The 24,673-nt window shown below is 42.1% G+C and overlaps 1 protein-coding gene across 7 annotated transcripts in view; it reads left to right on the top strand.

Moving 5' to 3' along the window:
• tp63 (tumor protein p63) overlaps positions 1-24,673 on the top strand; it is a 58,794-nt gene that overhangs the window by 22,973 nt on the left and 11,148 nt on the right. For 2 of the 7 annotated variants that reach the window (XM_005919724.3, XM_005919723.3), the window contains 3 exons: positions 6,875-7,009; positions 9,558-9,687; positions 20,370-20,627. In XM_005919724.3, coding sequence (XP_005919786.1) covers positions 6,930-7,009; positions 9,558-9,687; positions 20,370-20,627 — 468 coding nt within the window. In that variant the 5' untranslated portion in view covers positions 6,875-6,929. Of the gene's footprint in view, positions 1-1,376; positions 1,622-6,874; positions 7,010-9,557; positions 9,688-16,366; positions 16,705-20,369; positions 20,628-24,673 lie in introns of those variants that run through there. The other 5 variants (XM_014332836.2, XM_005919721.3, XM_005919722.3 and 2 more) reach the window with 5 other exon arrangements.

Here is a 24,673-nt window from a genome sequence, read left to right on the forward strand (position 1 = left end):
GATGGGGCTCTTTTCCATAAACTAGTCAGTACAAAACAATACATAGCCTACAGTATAATAAAAAAAATACTTCTTGGCTGTTCATTGAATTTGCCACATTTAGAAAGAGATGGTCATTCAGGCCTCAAAAGACTGGAGTGGGAGATTCATGAGTGGATATTTATTGGCGGGATTGTAATGTGACCAATTCTGGGTTTGTTTTTTTTTACAATAAACCACAAAATGTGGTCCTGAATGCTTGGGTTCAAGGTAGTTACAGGTCTCTCAGAAGTCCAGTTACCTTCAACTCAAATGCCCTGGATGACTGAGAAAGCACACAGTCCGTCACCAAAATGTGACATGCATCACAAAAGCGTACGGGTTTACTTGATGAGTGGACTGTCCAGATGTTCTTTACACTGAGAAGCAAACAAAGAGGGTGCTTCATTCATTACGAACTCAGCCGAGTGTGAAAATGCTGATATGAAACCTTCCAATACAGTATGTTAAAAATAGCGGCCGTGTGTCCACAGTGTCTCGTCACCAGGTTGGCACACAGTATCCGCTGTATCAGTGCCGTGTCTCACAGGTGCACCGCGGGCAGAGAGAGGCTCTATATCTTTATTAAAAGTACAAGAGAGCAGCATAAAGGTTTGTGTTCCCTGGATACACCACATCTATTTATTATCATTCCTCCTGCGGTGACCCTTCCTTTTATTTTAGCATACTGATTCATCTGCTGTTCATCTCTGAAAACCACACAACACCTCTAGGTTTACATTGCCATACTGCTTGGCTAAGAGGGTGGTTGAATTGGAAGTATGTGCCAGGATGTGGCACGATTTCAGCGTTTGCCTAAATATGAGTTTATGTAGGCTACTGTAATGATGAAGTATTTTTATCTGGTGTCTGTTTAGGTTTAAAGGGGATTCTCATTTTTAGTTTTTTCACGAGAACAGTCAGTTCTTGACCTAAGAGTTTGTTTCACTTCCTTAAAATTGCTGAATCGGCGCACAGTGAACAGTTGCTGCTATTTGGGGCGCGTTTGTGGAAATATTCAGCGCGCCCGAAACCCTCTCAGTATTCGCTGAGAAGTGTGACGCAACAGACGTGCTCTCGGGCCGCAAAATCCGCTCGGGAGTCTGGGTGGAAATATCAGAACAAGGCCAGAGACATAGATGGAGGAGTGGGGTGTAAGTGGGGAGCTTTTCAGGATAGTGGCTTCCTGGCGTGTGGGTGTTTGTGTGTTGGGGTCAAATGTAGTTGCTTGATATCTATATCCTAGCAACTGAGAGTGAGTGATATCTTGTACAGCTGGAGCAGGGGATTGGTCAGAAAGAAGGCACAAGCCCCGCCTATTTTGGGTAGCCTAAGAAAAAATACCTAAATTCAAAACATCTCTCAAACTTTCTGCACTCTGCACTGTACCCTCCGGCACTTTAATCCAGGCCTGGTTGTGTTTTTAACGGTATTTTTTTTTTTTAAATTGTACTTTAATTGATTCTCATAGCTCAAACACAGCTATTGATCCATTTATGACAAGCTGATCATTCTGAAGCTTTCAGCAAAGTGAACTCTGGCATGACAACATGAATTCACCTTACACAGCTGTGCAGTATTACCCTGAGTTTCCCTTTCGGCGGTAAGTACCTAAAGGTTGTTGAAATTGATGACCTATACTCACACGTACTTATAGGGTAGACTGTATTGAGGTCATGTGTTTTTGTTTTTTTGCCTAAATAGTTAAACAATATGTGTTGCGTGGATTCGAAGTGTAGCTATACTCCTTCATAATGAGCCTTACATTAAGTTTAAAAGAATGATGTAGGACTTGCTGGCTGGGAATCTCCCTGCTCCTGTTTGACCCGCGCTGCAGTTCACGCTGTCTGGAGGTCCAAAACGGCCTGAGAACAGTTGTGTCTGCCTGGATCCTCAGCTGCTGCTGCTCGGTCCTGATATATTTATAAGGGCAGCATACTTATGGCAGCAATGCATGTGTAAAGGGCAATCAGGGCTGAAGGCAGGCAGATTACATGACATCTGGAGGTCCTCTTCTGGAGATTTTTGAACCTCAATGGGAGTGCATGTGTTGTACTGTAGCTCTATAGGCTTTGATAATTGCACATGTTTTGCACCAAAACTACCTACATGAGTGTTTCTTCTCTCATTCTAAAATATTTAAATTCTTTAAATTCTTTGCAGATTGGATGTGTTCTGTGTGCTTTTTGCCCCTTTAAATTTACCATCACAGCACTCTTGTAGTTGAGTTTAACAGTTACATTTGTAAAAAATTTTTTTAGTTTTTCTGTTTTGCTTGATGACATTTTTGACCGTTCTGGCTGTGGCACAAATTTGAAAACAATGTAACTGTTTTTGAAAAGGGATGAAAAGTATCTTCCTTGGCCTGTAAATCCCTCCACCTGTCTTGTATCCTTTGCCTTCTACGCCTTACCTTCCCTCTTGCACCAGATGATCAAAATAAAAGGAGGAGAAACTCTGGGGCTTTCTATTGTTTTTCACTCGTGTCCCTTTTCCAGCCTCGGCTGACGGATGAGGGGGAGAAGGTCTTAGGCCTTTGAAAAGTGATTAATAATGACACTGGAGAAGGACCCCGATCGGCTGGGCTGTTTGTTTTGATTGCATTTTCATCGGTCGGTGTGCACAACCTGCCAAGAGACAATAGCCATCCCTGTTTAGTGCTGACCTCTGCCCCAGTCTCGTCTGGAGGCGCTGCACTGTGTTTAAGTGGATGCTGAACAGCCTTTGCCTCGGGCTAACCGAAAACCTCTCAGAGTAACCAGACACCCAAACGCAGACAAAATGCAGCCAGAAAAGGGACAAAGCCCATCTCGAAAGTCTGTTAGTAAAATAAAACTGCTTTGAAATGATGATGAAAAAAGATAGAATATTGCATTTATGTGGTATGCATTTGAACGTGGACATGTGTGCCTTATTACAACAATGAAAATTATTTTCTTAAGCACAAAGTAGTGCAGGACATCAGCAGGGTTAGGCTGCAGATCTACTATTTTATTCTTCCATTAAACTGTTTTAGTGTATTTATAGGCTTGGATGGCTGTACACGCAGAACCTGATAAACAGCTTTAGTTCTGGATGCTGACTGGTGATCAGACAATACCAAGAAGCAAAGCTCAAAAGTCTTTTGGACAAGTTAATGGGATGTCAGTTAAACTAGTTCTTCTGTATTTTAAAAGAAAATTAAAGAATGAAATGGAGTTAATGTGAGGCACAGGTCACGTGGATGACCACACCTAAATCCTTTCTCCTTGAACACAGATGACAACTCACCTGCTCTACCTGCCATTTACCTGTTTTTTTCCTTTGTGATTTTTTTTTTCCCCTCTTTGGCATGTTTCCTTCAAACTCCTCGTGTGCTCTTGTGCCAGGCAGCTAAGCCACCAGGTTTTGATTTGTGTACTGCTGTAAATGCTTTCCTACAAAAGCGTGTTGGTGCTGTTCAAAGTAAAAAAATAAAAATAAAAATAAATCAATCACTATTTTGACATCTACTCTGAAGAGATACTGCTGTGATTTGGATGTGATCATAACAAAGCAACATGTTGATAAGGATGAAGAGATGGCTTTTATGAATCAGTAAGCCCTAACATAATGGATCATTTCAAGAATATCACAATTTATTTTACTATTATTCTTTACAAATTATTTATTTATTTATTTTTTGCTCTTTAATCTTCAGTGCTTCTGAAGAAACCGTATAAAATCCTGAATTTAAATGTATGGGACGATGTTGCAATTGCAAAAATAGTAGAAAAAAATAAGCATTTAAAACCTTATTCTGGGGCAAATTCTGCATTTTAAAGCAGTTTATATTATATTATGAATTACTGTGAAAAATATTATTAACTCGGATGTCGATGTCACATGTTTTCTGTTGGCTGTACAACAATATGCACAAATAAGTTGATTTTTTTTTTTTTTAATCGTAGATTTAAAAAATAAATAAATCTTGGCATCTATCTGTCGTCAGTTTAATTCCTTCTGTGACTTAATGCTTAGTCTTTAGCAGGAATGAGTTCTTAAGCAAAGGTACTAACAGCATATTGTCAAATAATGCCTTAAAAATTTGTTATGGAAGTACTGAAGGTATTTAGTGTTATACTTTTACACGTTTTATCCTTAGACTGTTAGTCTGGATGAACTGAAAGGATTTTACACTGTAATTGCAAACATGGATTTATTGGTACCTTCATTATGGCCATAGATGAATTTTTAGAAAGTCTTTATGCTCTTTATCTAGCGATCTTTAAACATTTAGCCTGCACAAAATCGATGTGACACAACAGATAAACAATCGCTGCCATCAGTAAATGTCATCTTAGCGCCTGTAGGCTGACGGCAGTCAACGAGGTGCACTCTTAGATATTCTTACTCATGCATTCATGTAAAAGGAGGATATCTGTGTTGCAGTTGGTTTGGGTGGGGCTTATTGCGTACAAGTTTGTAGCAGTTTTCATTTTCTTTTTTACATTAACGAAACGTTAATGTAACATCACATTTGCTCTCAAACATTTTCAACAGCTGCCAATTTGAGAGTGTACAGCTGTAAACCACTGGTCAGTTTGAGTTCTGCAAAACTCATATTTTAGGTTTTTGTTAGATATAAAAATCAAATGCATTCGATTTGCGGTGAACTTATTTTGTAAATGTGCTAGGTTGCACTCACATGTGAGTAGTTGACAATATTTAGCCAGTCAGAGAGAGATATACAGTATGCTTTATTCTTTTTAACATTCATATCTTTAAAAAATATATATTTATATTTTCATTACAATTTAAACACAAATCATAAACAAAAAGACTTTTAAAAACTGTAAAACATGTAAATATATTAAATGTGTCTGTTCAGTGGGGTCCAGTTGGTGTGTGTGGGGTCTGTGTTAGCAGTGTAACATAAATTTAGGATCTAGATGGCAACTATGCACACTGTGACTTTTTACATAAAGTAAGAGTACATACAATGAAATTAAAAATTAACAAATTAATAGCAAAAAAAGCAGAGAAGAAAAATCTGCTGGATTTGCTTGAGCATTTTCATATATGCTCTGGATCATAAACCCATGTGTATGCATATAAATAACAATATTTGTATATCTATTTAAAGAGCCCTGTGACTCTTCATAAAGATTTGAATAGTTGTATATTTATTGTTATTTGTAGATTGAGCTCTGTCTGCTTTCCTCATCATAATAATGATAAGTATTACCCCTCTGAATAAACTCTAAATACATTTTGAACTTTTCAGCTTGACTCAAAATAATTCTGCTTCCTTATAAGAGCACAGAATGTCCAATTAGAGGCAATAAATTAGGTTATAAACTATTAATGCAGATGTCAACTATAGCTGTGTGAACACCTGAAAAACACTTTCTATATTGTTTTATTAACAGTTGGTAGTTTTCCTTCCCAAATGTGTTTTATAGCCACACAAAGTTGCCACATACTTGAGTACTTTTTTTCTCATCATCATCGCATTTAGCAACATTATTTTGGCTGACTTTCCTCACGTAGTGTATATGGTTCCTTACTTCGTAACACCATCACTTAAATATTGTACAGAGGGGCACAGCGTGCTGGAGGCGCTCTGCTGCTGAAAGGGCAAATCGTTACCGAAAACTATCCGACATAGGATGCGAAAAGTTTTAAAAGTCCCAAAATGTAGTTTTACTTTTCAAATCTTATGTTAAGGTCAGATGCCACGAATGGCTTACAGGCTTCCCCAAAAACTTATATATTTAGGTTGGTTACAAGTTTAAAACAAAAATCACAAAAACGCAGCTGTGTGAGGAACCGTCCTTGTTAGTAGACTGGTTTAAAGGGGTGCGTGCTATTTTTGCAGCGGATCGACTGACTTTGAGACATTTATTAAATTCTTTTCTGGCTTTATTAAATTATTTACGTTACATTTCAGGTGAAAGAGGTCAGATGAACGATTTCACTGAAGCATTTTGGAGTTTCGGTTTGCTGCATATCGTGTCAGTTTAATTATTGTGCAGGTCTGATATACATGCAGCTTTTTATACAAGGCGAGCTGAAATAGAGCTTCCTTGCAAGCCGCTGTAATTCATGATCAATCCAAGCTTTGTCGTGGTCCTAATGTTGCAGAAACATCTAACTTTACTCTATTAAATGTGTCTGGGCATGATTGATATGTAGGCCCTAATCTGTGACATCTTACCCATAATAATTCTTGAGCTTTGCAAAATAAATTCATCTCCGCTCTCAGCGCTCCCTCATATGAGCCTCCTGCATACGTGAAATTATTTGCTTCATTAGATATGCCTGTGTTTGTAAGACAGGTATTAATATCATTCATCACAGCGTTGGGGAATTCCAAAACCTAAAATAGTGCCAGCTTCAGATTATGGCCGCCCCATCGGCCTCCCTCCCGAGCTCGCCCAGCTGTACGCATACCACAAGTTTTAGCGGTGCTATCATATAGACGTTGGGGGGAATTCCGCCTGTCTCAGACTGCAGCGTGCGCCACTTCAGCAGGAACAATGGCGGGCAGAGCTCTGAAGCAGGTGTAATGTTTCAAGGCAGCAGGTCAAAGTGCCTCTGTCTGAATGGTACATAATCACCATTATGTGTAGTACAAATATTCAACATTATGTAGGCTGACTTCTTCACAATGGAAGTGCTCTTCATGAATGGCTGCCAGCAGGACTCCTCCTCCTCCTTTATCTCCACTGGCTGGGTGGCCGCATCTTAGCACAGCACATCAGCTTTTATGTTCGCTGACTTTGCAACTATAAAACGCTTCCCTTTAAAATAGTTTTTCAGAAATGGCAGCTGTAAGTGAGCAGGAATGGGTGTAATAAAATGATTACAGCTGATTGATGGTGTCTTTCTGCAGACTCAGGGACCCTTCAGCTCGTCTGTCCTGGAGAGAGGGCTCATTCCTCACCACCATGTCCCAGAATCAGGCAGCACAGACAACTGACTTGTTCAGCCAAGATGTGTTCAACCAGCTGTTTGATATGCTCGACCAGTAAGTGAATACTGCCAAAAACAACAAAACAAGGAAAAAAAAGGCCATAGTGAAATATTCAGCTATGCACATATTTTTGATATTTGTGCGTTAGTTTTCACTTTGGGGTTTTTTTTTTCTTCTTTTATGTGGAAATTATAAACCATGTCAGCTTCTTTGCCTGACTTCCTTCTCACTTGCAGCAGTTATCCTCACACTTTAGTTTCTCTTTTTTTCTAGATTTGAATTTATCCACGTTTATGCCCCTGTGTAAAACTTGCCTATGGACACAACAACGTTATTTTCCGCCAGTGGGTAAAAGGTGGACTTAGCCACCGTGACGTCACTCACTTGTTTTTGGGTTAGGATAGCCCCCTATTGTTTTGTTTTGTTTTTTAAATCAGAAGTGATTGTATTTGGACAGGATGTAAATCTAACAGTAACAAACTGCACAAATAAACTGTAAGAATGTGGGAGAGATACATAGATACCCTCTAATAAGCACTAATTAAGAGGCTACTAAAATACTAGAATTTCACCAAGCAGGACGTAATTTCTTGTCAGTAAAGGCAGCAAAAGCAGTCCGGTTCATTAACTCTTTCAAAGTGGCCACATCCGTGCCCAGGTGGATAATTTATAAGAAAAAATTCACCCCCTCAGATTCATTATGGACTCAGACTGCAAGTTTCTACTGTAATGTTGGACTTTTTAACATGGGCGTCCATAGGGACTAACTCGGCGACGGAGCCTCGAGTGGACATTAGAGGAACTGCAGTTTATGTTGACTTCATTTACCAGCTGCACTTCCATGTAGGCAACTATGCACAATTTTGCTGAAAACTCCGAATGGTACTAGGTAGTTTTTATGACAACCACGTGCTTCACATCGACGGATGATGTCCTGGGAAATCTAATCTCAGATCTGGTCCAGGTCATCAATGAGCTCCAGGACAGTCTGGTGCAGCCTGACAGCATTGGATGGATCATCACATAAAGTCCCAGAGGTGTTCTACTGGATTTAGGTCAGATGAGCCTGGTCGATGGTATCAATTCCTTCATCCTCCAAAAGCTGCCTATATTGTACCGCATTAGGTTCAGCACTGTAGTGCACCAAGAGGACCCGAAGACACACTGCACACTGCGCCTCCTGCTACCAGCAGTGATACTGACCCTAGCCAAATGCAAAACTAGTGAAAAAAACCATCAGAAAAGATGTGGAGGAAAAAAATGTCAGTGGGCTTCACCTGTAAAACCATTCCTATTTTGGAATGGTTGCCCCTGTAGTGTGCCTATTGTTCAATTTAATTGAATTCAGTTTTATTTATGCTCTGCTACTCTGCTACTTAACTGACCAGATCAGTATTCTGTCAGTATAACTTCTATACTGATATTATATCAATTTCAAGTTTAACTGACTTGATTCTGTATTCTGATTAAAAATTGTTCATTTACGGGTTTTTAGCAGTGTACTTTTTCTAAAAATGTTCATATCTGGAAACAAATTAGTTTCAATATTCATTTATTTGTCAATAATAACATCAACATTATTAAGAACTCTGTTATTAATTGTATAAATATACAATTAACTTGTAAAAGAATAAATTTACAGTTGTATTTTAAAGTCTTGTTCTCTGGTGGCTCATTTGTCCCTGTGAGCCGGGTCAGTGTAGCTCTTATATATTTCAGTCAATAGCTAACATCCTGAATTCCTTTTGTATGTGTCAGTTTTATTCCTGTGTCATATTTCCTGAGCTATAGCTCGACTTAAGTAAAAAAAAAAAATGTCTCACTTTCCTCTCTCCCCTTTGTCTTCTGTTAGCTCTGTCTGTCTCTGCTCTGTTCACTGGGTGAGCAAACAGTGAGACTTTGCAGAGAGGCAGAGGGCTCCGGTGCAAGAACAAAAGTCAGAGAGCTTCTGCTGCTAACCCTAACTTTCTCCCAGAGTAATAATTTTACATGTATCACAGCATGAAATCACAGGACAGATGAGAGAGAGGAGGGAGAGAGACACATAAGCCTGATCAATTTCACGCCCACACCACAATCTAGCCAAGCTGTCCCACACGCTAACGACATGGTGAACCTTGAAAGTTTACCCAGAATTCATTTTTTGAAGTCTGCGCCAGTGATTTATCAGAAAACGGATAAAACATCCGGCGTGCCAGTAATCGATTCTGTTCCTCTGCGTTACAGACAGTTTATTCACACCGATGCACGCAGCTACACACTGCTATAAACAAGAATTTAGATTTGGACTCTTGGAGTGTGTCCAAAATTGATTTGAAATCAGTTCTTAACAGAGCTTAAATGGGTTTAATATTTAATGTGAATATCTCCTGGACTGTAAGTTATGAAGGCTCAAGAATTCTAGAAAATGTAGCACAAGTTAAAAACAATCACTGCGTACTCCAAAAGCTAAAAATATTCATAGTATGATGGGTCAATAAATTCATTGAAATCCCTGTAAATAAAAATCAGCAGATTCTGAGGGGGGGTGTATAGAGACGTTTCTCAGATTTGGTTTATTTTACATGGAACGACCCATTAATCTGTATTGTTGCTGTTTCAGATCTGCCATTCATTCAGTCCAGCCCATCGAGCTGAACTTCAGCGACAGTCCGGCCGACGGGTCGGCAGGAAACACCATTCAGATCAGCATGGACTGCATAACCATGCGTGAGCCGGATGAACCGCTTTCTGTAAGTACATGTGAGGTTTCAGTGGGAAAATAAATGATTTACTTTAAATTCTGCTGCCTGAGAACAAATAATTTATAAAAGGAACAATACAAGTAACCTGTGACGTGCTCAGGATTGTTTGAGCCCATTATTTAATAATGCACAGTGCAACCAGTAAACTAAATAACCAGTTTTACTGCCTGTTTTTTGGTTCAATACTCACAGAAACAATCAAATATTTATTTTTGAGGGCTATTATTTTTTAACCAGTAAATTCCAAGGCCTTCATCTCATGCCCCAAAGCGGAAAACCATGCTTCTCCTTAAATGACTCACCATTATCTCGGTAGCTAATTATTTTGTGCATTTTTCATCATTTATGCTATCACTTTCATGGTGAGTTGATTGGATTCACAGTGTAAATTACATATGTTGTAAAACACAGAACCTCCTTTCAAATTACCAATGGAATTTCCCTGGGAAGGTTAAGAGAAGGTGGTGCAGAGTGGTTCCACACACCGGTGAAGAAAGGTCTGTTTTTTTCCTGAGATGTTGTCTGTAAGCTGGCGATTTTATCTGATTTAGCCTGAGCTGTGCTTGACCTGGGTGGCTCCTCTGAGGCAGGTAGTGAGTTGATAGTAGCGCGCGCGCCTGTCACTGTCACATGACGCATCCCTCTTTGGACACAGAAGGAGTTCAAGCTTGCAACATCTTAGTACAGATAGTCTGATTTTTCCAGTTTCACCACATATAACAAGACGCAGCTGCAGTGGAAGGAAAATTATAGAAGAATTTTATATCAGGAAACGTGTGAAACCCACCTTTGCAAGTACTGCTTCTCTGCAGCTGCTTGGCTGTATGCTTTTCAGGCATCAACACAATCAGCTAACTGCTAATCAAAGCTCTGTAAGAAGTCCAGCATCCATGAGAAGAAGATTTAAAAAGAAGATTGGTGAAGTCAGGCTAGTTCAGGTGTAATGATTTGCTACCTGCTGGTTTGCCACAGAGCTACGGTTAGGCTGATATAGTCACATTTAGCAAAGAAAAGATGGATCATGAGGGTTGAACCGTTATCAATAAAAGGTTCTATCGAGGGTCTCTGATGGGCAGAGACGAACACAGTCAGGCAGGAAGAAAATGCCGAAAACTAACGTAGCATCAGACAAGAGAACCTCTAAGATGGTCCATCCACGTCTTTGTGGTTTATATTCTTCAGTATGAAAAGTCCTGATACCAAGCTTATTGTCCTCGTTAAACTCTTAGTAGGCCCAAGATATAAATACTAAAATACTAAATAAATAAATACTGGGTGTCCAGGACATTGTGCGTTTCTTGGGGGTCGGGTCTGTTTTTAAAAAGGAAAAAAAAAAAACGAGAAGGAAGGACTGCAGCGAGAAAAAAAGATAAAAACCTCAATGCAGGAGATGTCAGGGCCGGAAACGCGTTCGACACATGATTGGCTGTTGGCTCTGATGATTATACCAGCATATGCATACAGGTGAATGCTGCCGTTTTTATTTACAGTGTTTATATGTGACAACTATAAAGTGTTTCTACTCCCATTTTTCCCATTTCCAGGTTTTTCATGTACGCTCTTACTTAGTTTTACTAAGAAAAATTAAGGAATGCTTCTTTGCAGCTACGCAGCCGGTTCTGGTGTTTTTCTTTACATTTGTGCAATGATGGCATCCTTAGCAGCGACCACATCCAGCCTGCACTGATGGGGGATAGTGTGTGAAGGCTTTAACAAGGAAACTCATTCCTAAATCATCTCTCTTGCTCTAGATCAGTGGTTTTCAAACTTTTTCTGGTATGCCCCACTTTAGAAGCCCCAAAAAGTTCACATCCCACACCTCACCATATTTTTTTATCAATCATTAGGTGAAAGAAACGATCGGGGCTGAGTTTTAGTTAAACAAAGTTCAGCTCAGTTGTGTCAGTTTCACCCATCTTTTCACCTCGGTCTTCTCTGCGTCTCACAGAGAAAACGCTGAGTTAAAACACAGGTTTGTAAATCCATGTTTGACCTGTAGCGCGGGGCATGTCCTTGTCAGCTCTGCTGCTCAGCGATGATGTGCACGCTCCCCTCCCAGTGCAGGAATGCCGTTGTCCAGCCAGGGCGGGAAAAAAATAGCAAATAAAAATTTTGTTCGGGGAGCTGAGTAACGTTACACTGCGCATCCCCCAGGGGGGCCTGTGCTCTCTTGAACTGATGATTAACGGCTCTACCCCCACCACCCACTTTCCACTTTGTGCACCAGAGAGGGGCGTGGTGCAGCGATTGGCACAGCAGCAGATCTGGCAGCATCGCTGTGGGCTAAAAGCTCGCTCCGGTGGCTGCTTGCCAATCACCAAGCCCCAGCCGTTATTACAGAGTCATACCTCTGTTTTGATGAAAAGCTGCGGTGGGCGAACCCACCCTCAACTTGCCCCCCTTCCTCTTCCACCCATGTGGAGGTGTGCCTCTTTCATGAGTCATTAGAATGCAGCTCACTGTTTAGTGCCCCGGGGGACTTATTTGTATTGTGTGGGCTTTACGTTTAATGTGAAATTCCTTTTTATTCTACATTTTTTTTCTTTCTTCCTTTTTTTTTTTTTTGCACTGTAGCTGCAGGGCAACAATTTAACGCAGCACCTGCCTCTGTTGTAGAGGTCCCAGGTCTCATCTATCAGTACGTGTCTTCTCCATGTAAAGGTTGTGGAGGTGGGGTGGCAACGAAGGGGGAAGGAGAGGGTAGAATAACATGAAGGAATGTAGCGGGGATCGTGGCAGGAGAAACGCTATATCCTACCCCAAACAGCTGATTTTACAGCCAGATAAAGCTGTGATCAGCTGTGCGTGGAAGATGCAGTTGTCGAGCAGAGGCACCGAGGTGCTTTTCAGTCGCAGGTTAGAGTTTAAACAACTTTACAGAGGAGTAGCTCAATCAACACGAGGCTCCTTCGAGATCTAATTACATGTTTGTGTTTGGATTTTTTTCCCCTCACCTACTGTGTGTCTCGGCGTGAGTGCCCCTGTGTTCAGTGTTTGTGCAGATGAGGGGTTTTCTCTTTTGTTTCCCACATTTAACCGAGCTGAAATTAATGCTTTTTAATGCAGACTTTAGCACATGTGGTGCGCTTGTTACCGCAGCGTTTGAGCCCTTTCCTCGAGCCTTTACCTCCCAACGTTATTTTTTTTTCTCTTTCTAAGCAGCGAGAGGCTTGGTGTCAAACTTTATTCGTCAGGACATCACACTTTATTTAATCCGAAGCAAACTGGTGCATGAAGTAGACAGCCATAAAGCACTCCTTTATTTTGTTTTAATGCTCCACCAGTTTGCCTCCAGCACTTAAAGGTGAAGACCAAAGAACGGTTGCTTGCCACGGTCCACTTGAATGACTGTTGATTTGGTAAGAAGTCAGAGTTTAGATGTGGGGATGTGGGGCCCCTGTTACTTTCTTTGTTGGTCATGGTGAGCTGTGTTTTTACGCCGCAGTTTCATATGGTGCCGGGTTCAACAAAAAAACATGCAGGTTGTGACCAGGTGAAAACATAATTCAGTAATAATGTTTTCTACTGTTTGATGACATTTTATCTGTCTCAGAATGAGACTTTAGAGCCGACTGTGCACTCGAGTGTGGCTGGTCCAGATGTGGTGAGGACACAGGCTTAACTGAAGTCTGTGCATATCTCATAAAGATGTAATTAGGGCTTTTTTTTATAAACAAGGGTTTGAAGAATATTTTTCCAGTCCAGGTGATTTTCTTAAGAGGAAAAGTTAGAGGCTCTTCAGGGATGCCAGCAGGAAAAACCTGTTATGGATATTATTTTAAGAAATATCATGTTTGAAACCAGGTTTTTCAGCAGTATTGTGAGAGCTGGGGCAGAAAAAACAGGGTTTTACTGCTCAGTGGTTTAAAATCTTTAACTAGTTTATATGTTTTTATTCAGTAAAAGAAACTTTGAAATTCAATTAGGAGCTAAAAAAAGGTTCTTTTGTGTTTCACAGTTTCCTTCTGCACGGCGTCTGTTGTGATCAGATAAATGAAAAAGCAGCGATTCTGTTTGAAATAAGCGGCTGAGTCTCTGTGCTCATTGTTGGTGATACTGGAGGATATTGAAAAGCGGGCCATGCGAGTGATCATGTTTTCAGAGCCGTGATCTACATTTCATTTTCTAGTGCCAGGGTTTTTCCTGTAGAAACATTTTTGGCATTCCCCAAAATGATTTTAACCGTTTCATATATGCAAACAAAATGAGCATTTTTCTTTATCAGATTGTCAGAAATAGCACAACGGAGAGATTTCTGTTAAAGTAGGTAATAAAGATCAACTCCAGTGGGCCCATTTTGAACCAGGACTCGACAGAGTGTGTAAATATAGAAAAAGAACATTTTTGAAACATAGATGCAAAGTGCTTTACAGAAACATTTAAATAGATTCACACGGAAAACTCAAAAAGAACAGGTTACACATTTAAACCCGACCAAAGAGTGCGAATACTCGGGGCTCATGCTTGACCCGCACATGGACCTTGAGGCGTTCAGTACTTGAACCTCCAGAAGCTTCAGCTCGGAAACTAAAACTAAAAGTGGGTTTCCGTGGTTGCAGGTGAAGTTGAAAAGTTAAAATACTTTCCATCTTCTCAGTGTGTGAAGTTTAGATTTAAACAGAGTCTGCAGCACTGAATTTGAGCCCTTTTACTTACCAGTATGTATGTGACACAGTGCTAAAACAGGTGTAAAAACATCCCGACTGCTCTGTTAATGCAAAGATGAAGGTAAGATGCCCAGCACATTGTTTTACAGTGTCGTCACTTGTCTGATTATTTGTATTTAAATAAAAGAATTGAATTAGCGTGCAAAAGTGTGACTCTGCAGCCATTTGGTCAGTGAAGGTCGTAAAAATCATTGCTGAAAATGCTCCCAGTTTCTCTTTCACGTATAAAATGTGTCTGTGGATAAATTAGCTTCCCTAAAAGCAGCTTCAGTGATTCAGGATTTGGTGGCAGTTGATTGTGAGGATTTTGGGATTTGCCACCCAAGTGATGCTTTCTGCTGCTCGGTCGACCATCTGCGTCTGTCAGTGAGGACGGCAGCTTACTCTGTTTTAGGTCAGGTGTCTGTGCCTTTGCAGCCTCTGCAGCCCGACACCCGATACTAAACTAATCTAGCGGACTTTAGGACTAGCCTCTTTAAAAGGAAAAACTTTAGCAAAGCCTCTTTTGTCTGAGCCTCTGGATCTGCAGATCTTTAGTCGCCGCTTGCTCCAACTCAGTTTCTCACCGCTGTAGCAGCCGAGGTGACGCAGTTAACCTTCAAGTGACCGACTGGGGTCTTTGAAGAACCCAGCTGTTTATTTCATGACATTTTTAGTCCTAATGTTACCCATCACGAATCTAATGTTTACGCTTATCAGTACGTTGCTGTAGAAATGGATCTGTTTTGGAGTGCAGCTCCTGCCTTCGTTGCATTTTACAGCCTCTGTTCTGTAATTTACTGCAGCATTAGCCACAAACTGAGGACTCTAACCTCTTTCGCAGGTCACTGTTGTTTTAACATAATTAGAAGTTTGTTTTGCCAAACAAATGATCACCCTCAGAAGCTGCAGGTTGGCCCGTGTTTGTGGCCGGGAGTCTTAGGAGGCCACTGGCTTGAGCTCTTTAAAGTATTGATTTGCCTTTTGTGACAGGCTGACCTGCAGGCCTGAAACCCCGGGGCCTGAGCGGGGTGTGGTTGATGATTGGAGACACTGACTGCACGTCACAGTTGTGCTTTAGATTTCAGACAACTTTCAAATCATTCTGAGCACAGGGCAAGATTTTCATCCCCCCGTCACCAAAGGAGTGATGTGTGCCATGCTGACTGGCCTCCTCCATGACAGAGGTAGAGGAGGAGCAGATCAGCTGGCCATATCTAAATATCATTATATCTGCAGTATGTCCTCTTAAGTCAAAATAATTCTCATTTTATGTGATTATATAAAGACGCACATGCTCTTTTAGATGTTCATCTGAGCCTATAATGTCAATTTTCTGTGATTTTTTTAAAAATTTTTTTATTTTTTTTTAACTTCTGCGTTGTGCATGTTTTTAGTTCATATTAATCAAAACAATTCATTAAAAATGTCTCAGCATCACCCAACAGTTGTAAGAAGCTTCTCTGCACAAACTGTATGATTCCCAATTAAATTGAATCCCACTCACTAGGCCACTCTTATTGGAGCTGCTGGAGTCACAGGAGAGCGAGCGGCTCAGTCCCACCGTCATTACACAGGCTGAGAAACAATGCATGTTTCCAAAACAGATCTACAGCAGTCATCTCTGATAGATACAAGTAATCTACGGGAGTCCCTTTGTTTTCCTGCAGGCCTCTCCATTCAGAGTGCTCTGGGGCTTCAGAGGGGAGCCATTCTTATGCTAACAAGCAACTGTGTATCTGTCCCGAGCCCAGACCGCAGCTCCCACTCAGCGGCCTGCACTGTAGGAATTAATGGTCTCTCTCATCTCTTTTTTTCTAATTTGGAAAATTATTTTAAACCACCCGAGGCGTTTCTTTTATTGTTAAAAACTCATTTAAAATGTTTTAGTTTTAATTCGTCTGAGAACAGCGCTGTTTTTTGAAAATTCAAGACAAAAACATACTTTTTTCTCCATCTTCTGTCGCTTTGCCTTCTGCGTTGTCACGTCGTTGCATATAAAAATTAATAAAACGTCTGAAATGCTTTATTTTGGTTGCAGTTCATTATAAACAAAGCTGCCAAGTCGACAAAGTCATTCGTTTTCTCTGCAGAGCAAGGCCTCTTCTTCTGGGTGTGGACAGGTAAAGCTCCTCAGGCCCACCCCCTTTTCTTCCAAGGTATATATGACCATCCCATAGATTCTTATAGGAGCTTCTGCTTGTCCACTTTGCATCTGTAGTCCACATCACTCCTTTTAGAGTGAGGAAAAGAGATTTGTGGAATCCTGGAGCCAGTGGAGCAAACAGCAGCAGCTCTGCTCAATCTCAGTGCCAACATGTTGTACCTGGAGACGGGGACCACAACTTCTTACAACGAGGTAAGAGCAGTGCGGGTAACAGGGCATCAGCCTTCGCTTCCATTCTTTGGTCCCCCAGCCTCCCTGGCGTGAAGGACACATCAGAGAAAAAGGCCTCGTAGTTTGAAGCGTAGATTTTATGCCATTATTTAACGTTCCGTAGATTGGATTTGTGTATTCGTCTAACTGAGACATAAACTGCAGATGTGACAGTCCAGAGAGCAGGGGAATGTAAACACAAATCTGGATATTTCCTTCTTGTGAAATGGCTGCTCTTGTCGTCTCTGTTTGTGTCTGTGTGTGTGTGTGTGTGTGTATGTGTGTGTGTGTGTGTGTGTGTGTGTGTGTGTGTGTGTGTGTGTGTCTGTGTGTGTGTGTGTGTGTGAGTGTGTGTGTGTGTGCGAGTTTGATTCTGTTGTTAATGATCTCAGAGTTTGTTCTGAGTAAAAGTTTGAAAATTCTGGGGGAAAAAACTGAAAATGCTTTTGATTTAACGTGGCGCCACGTTTCTCTTTCCATTAAATCTTCTGTTCTGTTGAAACCAAAGACAACAAAAGTTTAAAGAGTAAAATGTGAGGAAAAAGTTTTTAATAGATACATATTCTTTAAAAAAATGAAAAAAAATCTGTTCCTGTAGATTCATATTTTACCCTAAGAGGGAAACCATAATTGTTGCCTTATCTGTGTTTGCCGAGCTCGATGGCAAACATATCATCTTAGGTTTATTTTCTTCTTTTTCAAATATGATTGACAACCCGAACTCTAAGTTAAACAATTCAATCTCAGCTCTTTTCCTTGGATCGTACTTTTGCTTTTCCATATATATATGTCTGTTATTTCTTTTTCTTTCTTTCTTTTTTTTTCCCACTAACTGAATTCCAAACCAAAGCTAACGCCGAGCGGTGATAGATTCTCAGATTGCAGGTTGCGGATAGCAGGTGTGTCAGTTCGCTGTCTTTTTAAGTTGTTGAGCAGGGGGTCTTTAAGTGGTGTCCAGGTCAGTGTGTGTGTCTGAGTGTGAGTGCGTGCGTGTGCGGGGTATCGGGTTCCCCCCGGTCCCCAGTCTCCTGGGAGCCGCTGCAGCCATTAGATGGTTGCCGGCCAGGCGTTGCTGTTTTGTCCGGGGTCGTAATTGCTTTAATGGTATGTTGATGTAGATACAATCACCTGCTCTGCCCACCCCAGCAGGTATGAGGTGCCGATAGACCCCCACCCACCCAGCCCCACCTCACCTCCCCCCTCTCGGCCTTGTTGAGCCTTTAATGTCTCCCTCCCCAGATGGTCTCATACGCTGGTCCAACGATGAGCGGGTCAGCGGAGAGCCTGGAATGAGCTCTTTCCCCCTCAGGCCGGGTCTGATCTGGCTCCTGCTGTCTCTCAAGATTTGGCGTTATCAGTGTTTGCGCTCTGCGGCTACACAAAGCAGCAGCAACAGGAGGATTTTAGAAGCTCTAGATAGAAACTGTGGAGCTTTCAGTTGGTCAGTGTATAAGTGCTGAAAGAGTGTGGCGCTTCTGCTCCTCGTAGGGGACTGCTGTTACGTCTGTGGAATTTTCTGGGTTTATCAGAGACTGTGATCTGTGTTCTCACAAAGAAAACAATCTCTGCTGCCTCGCGATGCTGCTGATAATGACACTCGCGCTATTAAACTGATGAGAAACGAGTCAAAAGCACCGAACCGACTCTTTAGACAAGAGTTTTGGCGGGAGTGCAGAGAGCATTTTCACCATTAACATTTCATATTTATTCAGTGAATTCATTTGGTCGCATACCCAGCGAGGAATGCATTGATTTGAATGCATGCACGCGCTGAACCCAACGCCGCAGCAGCAACTTCTAAATGAGCCCTGTCACGTGTATTTAAAATATCCCTGCTATGTGTTGTGGGTAATTCAGGCAATCGCTGTGAAGGTCAACAGTGTCCTTTTGCCGCTGGTCTGAAGCGTTAGCCCAGCATTTTCTCTCAGACAAAGAAATGAGCTCTCAGGCCTCGAACAGAAAGCGCAGCTTTTTGTAAACTTTATTAAAGGCTGCTGCTGATTTACTGCGCTTCTGCTTTGCACAGCCGTGGCATCCCAGAGGCCTGAACACAGCGTCAGCTATAAACAGAAGGAATTTTTAAGAGCTGCTAAAGTGGTTATTAAATGCTGGCTGTATTATAGTGGAATAAGATCTGATTAAAGGAAATGAAGAGAAGGCCTGAAAGTCCCTCACGCTGCCCTTTCTAAAAGCTGATATCCTGCTTCCAGCCAATTAAACATTAAAACGCGATGAGTTCAGGTGAAACCTCGCTATCTGGTCAATTACAGCTTTATCCTCAAATCCTCATCTTTGATCCTGATTTTCACTTACACCACGAGAAGCATTATCTCAGGCCCTGTATTTAATGTTAAGTAGTCTACGTCAGCCTGTCTGCTTTATGCTTCTGCTTTTATCTATGTTTGGTCTGAGGCCACCATCAGCCTTTTCTTTAGAATAATCATTTGGCATTGATAATTGGTGCCTGTCAGATCCACCATAGCAGCTGCCAGCATCAGGTACTGGGGGAGGCTGTGTCATCTCTCAATGGCTGAGTGCCTCAGTGGAATTGCACCATAGTTCAAAAGAATCACTCTGATATCACCATCGCTCGCGCTTCATTTACGGGAAAACGGTGTACAAACAGGAAATAAATCCACCGAGCTCGTTCCCATGGGAAACGGGGATTATTTTCATTTTTAAAATATGCGTAGGTGGGGAAAAAAAGAACTTTGTTTTTCTTACCATCCATTTTTCCCCCTGATTAGATCCACAGAGCCACTCTTAGACCTGTAATACGTGCGTATAATCAGTCATTTGTGTGAGAGCGTGTGTGTCCCCACTAAAAGCTGCAGGGGCTCCCCCAGGAAGGACTTTCTTTCTTTCTTTCTGTGCGTGCGTGTGTGCTCCATTCACAAAACACTTGTCTCTTAACACCTGCATGCCCGGCATAATTGTTTCACGCAGCCTCCTTATAAGCTCCGGTGTCATTGTTTCTGAGGGGCTTAAGCCCCCCTTCCTCTGCCAAACAGCCGCTCCCCTGTGGCGCTGCTGCACAGGTATGCCGAGGTTGACTCCAGTGACCTCTCTCAGGTGTGTCTATGGATCTGTGTGTAATAAAGCGGCATCGTTGATTCATAAGTCACTCCCTTGACTAATAGTTATCTAACCTACCAACCTAGTGTTTTGTTGATCATTTGGAGCAACACTAACACCTGGCAGGGCAGTGGGTGTGAATCGGACAGCTGTGGCCAGCCGTGCTCGAAATAAACGAGAGGCCCTGGAAAGATTGATGGCCGTCTAAAGAGCACGAGCGATGGCACCTCTTCCAGGAATGTGCTGTTTATAAATGGAAAGGAATGAGGTGAATGGCAAGCAGAGCAAGCAAGAAGGGGCTGGCTACCACCCACGAGTACGCTCCATCCTCTCTAAAGGGGACATATTTTAATTCCACTCGTCCTGTCTGAATATATGTGGGAAAAGAAATGGCTTTGTAGGGAGGAACGTGTTTATTTCATGTGTTGTCTTAATCTTCTACCTTAATCACTGATGTTTGGATGAGGCTAACTGTTTTTATTTCTTTATTACAAAATTTGCACAAAACATTTCGTCTGAAGCATCTGTGACTGAACACCTTTGTCGCTCTTCCCCCTCCTCTCCATCTTCAGTCACAGTACACAAACCTGGGGCTCCTGAATGGGATGGATCAGAACATTCAGAACGGCGGCTCGACCTCCACCAGCCCCTACAACAACGACCACGCGCAGAACAACGTGACCGCCCCGTCGCCCTACGCCCAGCCCAGCTCCACCTTCGATGCCCTTTCCCCCTCACCGGCCATCCCATCCAACACAGATTACGCAGGCCCACACACCTTTGACGTGTCCTTCCAGCAGTCCAGCACAGCAAAGTCTGCCACCTGGACGGTAAGACCCGTGTTCGCTCAGTGTTTGTGGAGTCCTGCATAAAGTTAGCGGGGTTCCACTTCCTTTTCTGCAAGCAGTCTCGCATTAATGTCGTGCAGACCCCACTGATAGGCCTCTGCAGGTGGGACAGATTTGAGTGAATATGATTTATTTCTTAATAACTCACAAATTTGACCAGAGTGAGAAAAGACTCGAACTAAGAACATTTACCGAATATTTAATTGAAGTTAATTTTGTAATATTGATCAGATAAATGTGTTTATGGTTTAGTTTGCATTAACTAGAATAACTTTGCGCTTCACTTCTGATCAACAGGTGAGTACTGGAGGTTAAGAGAGTACACTAAGTAACACATGAACTTTTTGATTTTAATAAGATATACAGGAAGCTGGAATTTTACTTAAGTATAAAGACGGAAAATAGGGAGAAGAAGAAGAAAGACGCTGTTACACCATCTCCCATCGTTCCTGTCCTGCTGGACAGAGGCTGCATTCATGTTTTCTTTATCTTATGTTCCATAAATTATGTTTTTAATTACACATCATAACAATCAGCACTCAAGATAAAGATATGACTTTTATAGCTACAAAAGAATGAAAGCTTTTGTCATTTTTTATTGTGTAATAAATTGAAATGTGCTACCTGTCAGCCTAACCCATCATTGTAGGAGGTGATGATTTATCGGGGTGGAGGTTAAAGAGACACTTTCACCTATGAACTTCTTATCTGACTTCTGGCTGGGAAGAATGTCACCTGAGATATTTTTACATCAGGACTGAACCTCAGGGTTTTTAAGTTAACTTCTCACTGACAGGGGGAAGAGTGCATACACTGTCAAAATCATGGATGCACTCATTCATGTGATAGGAAATGTGTTAGCTTGAGTAAGTAAGGCTTGAGTTGTCTCACTTGACAGAAAATGTGCTATTTTCTCATATTTGGACCATTTTAGATACAAAAATGTCTGGGAATTGTTAATTTTAGCTAACCAAACTGCTAACAGTGCAGGTCATTTAGTGTTAAAACTTCTTGACGAAGCACCAAAAACAACTTTCTACAGGAAACCAGAGCCCTGCATGTGTGGCAGGTTAAAGTGAAAATGAAGAAGCTTAAACCTTTATTAATCTCACAGTGACCTCACTCAAGTGAAATGTCCCTTTTCCTCAGAAGTCGGGTAAAGTTTACTGATGCTTTGTTGATGACAGAGGTAAACAGGTTGAATCGTTGCTCCTTTCCCGTGCAGCTAGATGTCACCATCGTCGACTCATTAAACAGACTCAACCGGCTCCTCTCGCTCTGTCATTACGCATCACAGGGCTGAGGGACAGCTGTTGCATCAGTGCCCCGCCTGCTCGGTTGTTAATGTGTGCGATCTGCGGCGATGCGGGAACAGAGGCGCAAGGTCGGTGCACTAATGCACTCTAGCGGACGAAATTGGCGGCGGCTTTTTGTCCCTGCGTCATAATTTGGGACAGCTGTCACATCATCGAGTGACGGCGTGGGCGTCAAAGGAAACCCCGTCTGTTCACATACAGAATCTGGGTGACGTAACTTTGTGACATGTCAGTTATTACATAATGGAGCAGAAAACGCTTAATACAGAAACATGTTTATTAAAATTTTTCGATTAACAGTCAAAAATGCGGGCCGTTTGAGGAAAACCTGCTGAGCGCATTGATGCGCCGAATTTAACGTGCTGTAGCTTCCAGGCAAACTCAGGGAGTGCTGGGCGATCTCGCCTTACTCCTTGGCCACGCCGAGTGTGGGATCGTCACATTTGCCCAGTTCCCACAGTGCCTCAGTCATCCCTCTCATTTTCAGTCCAAAAACAAAAGTGTTTGTCTGATGTGCAACCGTGAGGTGGCTCACACTGTGGTTTGTGAGCGGCACGCCCCAGTCGCAGTCGTCCCGTCGTAGACACATGCAGGGAACCAACGATGTGTCCCACAGTCATAACATGATGCAAGACTGGTTTGATTGGTCTGGCTTAACATGGAAAAGTCAGGGATTGCTACTTACAATCATTGCACTGATTAAAGACTTAACTTTATTTAGTAGTTCAGAGTTTAAAAAAACATTAAAAATATAAAAAAACCTCATTTTTTTTGTATAAATTCTATTTTTTAAAGTGCAGTCGCCCAAAGTCTCCACAAGGATAAGAAACGGGCACGAGCGCTAAAATATGAGGGCAGTAAACACAAACAAGTGCTGTTGTGCAACATCGTCTCGTACAGTTAACCAATCGAAATAAAGTTTGTTCTCCTAGCGAAGGATGGGTAGCATTACAAAATCAGAGCCATTAAAAAGTAATTAGCATCACCTTTTGTGCAAAGCACCTCCTTACGATGACTTTTACATTAGCAAGAATAACAACTTTGCACACCTGTGGATAACCAGTCTGTGCACAGAGGCTGTGGAGCCAGTTGGACATTTACATCAGCAGCACCACATAATCGACAACAAGCTTGTTCACTTCCCTCGGTGACAGCTAAACTCTAAGCTGTTCCTGTTTCAGAGCTGAAGCACCACCATCATTATCCTCCTCAACTGGCCACCAGTGTTGGTGGAGATTGCAAATGTGCTGCTGATATAAAGCTATTGCACTGGGAACAAGTAACTGAGCCCATTTGAGAAGTTAAAATACACATCTGACTTAAATGTCAATTTATTTCCCTGTGGTAACAGAGGCGGGGAGGTTTCCTTGGTTCCTTTATTTACTGCAGACATGACACGTACTTCCTGTTGTTACGATCTATGTCCATGAAAACAAACACACAGACTGCTTTTTAATGACTGTTTTTAATTGGAGTTTGATTTTGACCATACATAAATAAGAGCCAGGAAGTGGATGCACTGCACTGCTTAGAGTTTAGAGCCAGTCTAGAGGGCTCATCTGGAGTTGGCCTTGAAAACAATAATGCACAAATAAATGATGACCAGCACGTGACTGATTGCTTGTAATGTTTTCTGTGAGGTCGGGCTGGTTCCACATGCTCTGTTGTTGTTTTTGTACCTCGCAGTCAGGTTAAATGTCACTCAACTCTGAAATGCAGTTGATCCTGTCAGAGAGGATTCGTTACAGCGTTTCCCCGCCGAACATCGTTTTGTTGTTTTCCAGATCGGCTCATAGAGAGAGTCATTTTCGCTGGCTGCAGCTTCCAGTCTGATTCTAAAGAAGAGTGATTACAGCGTCAGTTCCCATCTCAAAGGAGGCTCCCTCTCCTGATCTCAGGAGATCTTTCGTAAAGCTCCCATAATCTCAGCCCAATAAGCTCAACTGCTGGACTGATGGACTGATGGCAGAGAGCCACCGTAGATGTCACTGCAGCTTTGCTCTGTGCATAGATCCGCTAATGCCCCCTTTTTGAAGGCCTGTGGGATCTTCCACGGGGACTTAGTGGACTGTGTACTGTACTGTTTGATGACTGTTCTGATGGAGACACACCTAATCCCTAACCCACACCTTAACCTCTTCCTGTCTAGGATGAGGCACACAGCAAAAGGTGCAACACGTCAGTGTTTCCCAGAAACTGCTCCCACACGGTTTTCCTGCCGGCACTCCTGCAGCCTGCACGGCGTTCCCTCCCCCAGCGCTCGGTTAGAGAAAAACAATCGCCGGGTCAAATGAATGCACAAGTTTAGAGATGTTTCATCTTCTTTGCGCCGCTAAAGGAGGCAGCCATTGTTGTCAGGGTAAAGACTAGTTGTGTTTGCGGTGTGTATTAACTGCCACCATATTTAGTCAAAGGAGAGGAATGTCATGGTTCGGGCTATCACTGGGACGCTGTTGAGCCCAGGGGGATTACAGTAATGGATTGAGGGCCTGTAGATAATACTTGTGTAAATACTGTGTGCCTCTTTCCTGAACCCTGTGCTCTTGGAGTGGGCTCTGTCTTTTTTGAGAGAGTTAAGCTTGATGGTTGCATCTCACATTGCGCCGGAGGAGGAGGAGGAATGCTCAAAGAGAAGAGTGTTCTAGCGAAAGGTGGCAAGACGCAACTTGCCCATGGAACATCTGCGGGCCCGTCCCACGCCTCACGAGATGG

Source organism: Haplochromis burtoni, unplaced genomic scaffold, assembly GCF_018398535.1.
Source record: "Haplochromis burtoni strain Fernald_Lab_line unplaced genomic scaffold, NCSU_Asbu1 Contig_13, whole genome shotgun sequence".
Taxonomy (NCBI): domain Eukaryota; kingdom Metazoa; phylum Chordata; class Actinopteri; order Cichliformes; family Cichlidae; genus Haplochromis; species Haplochromis burtoni.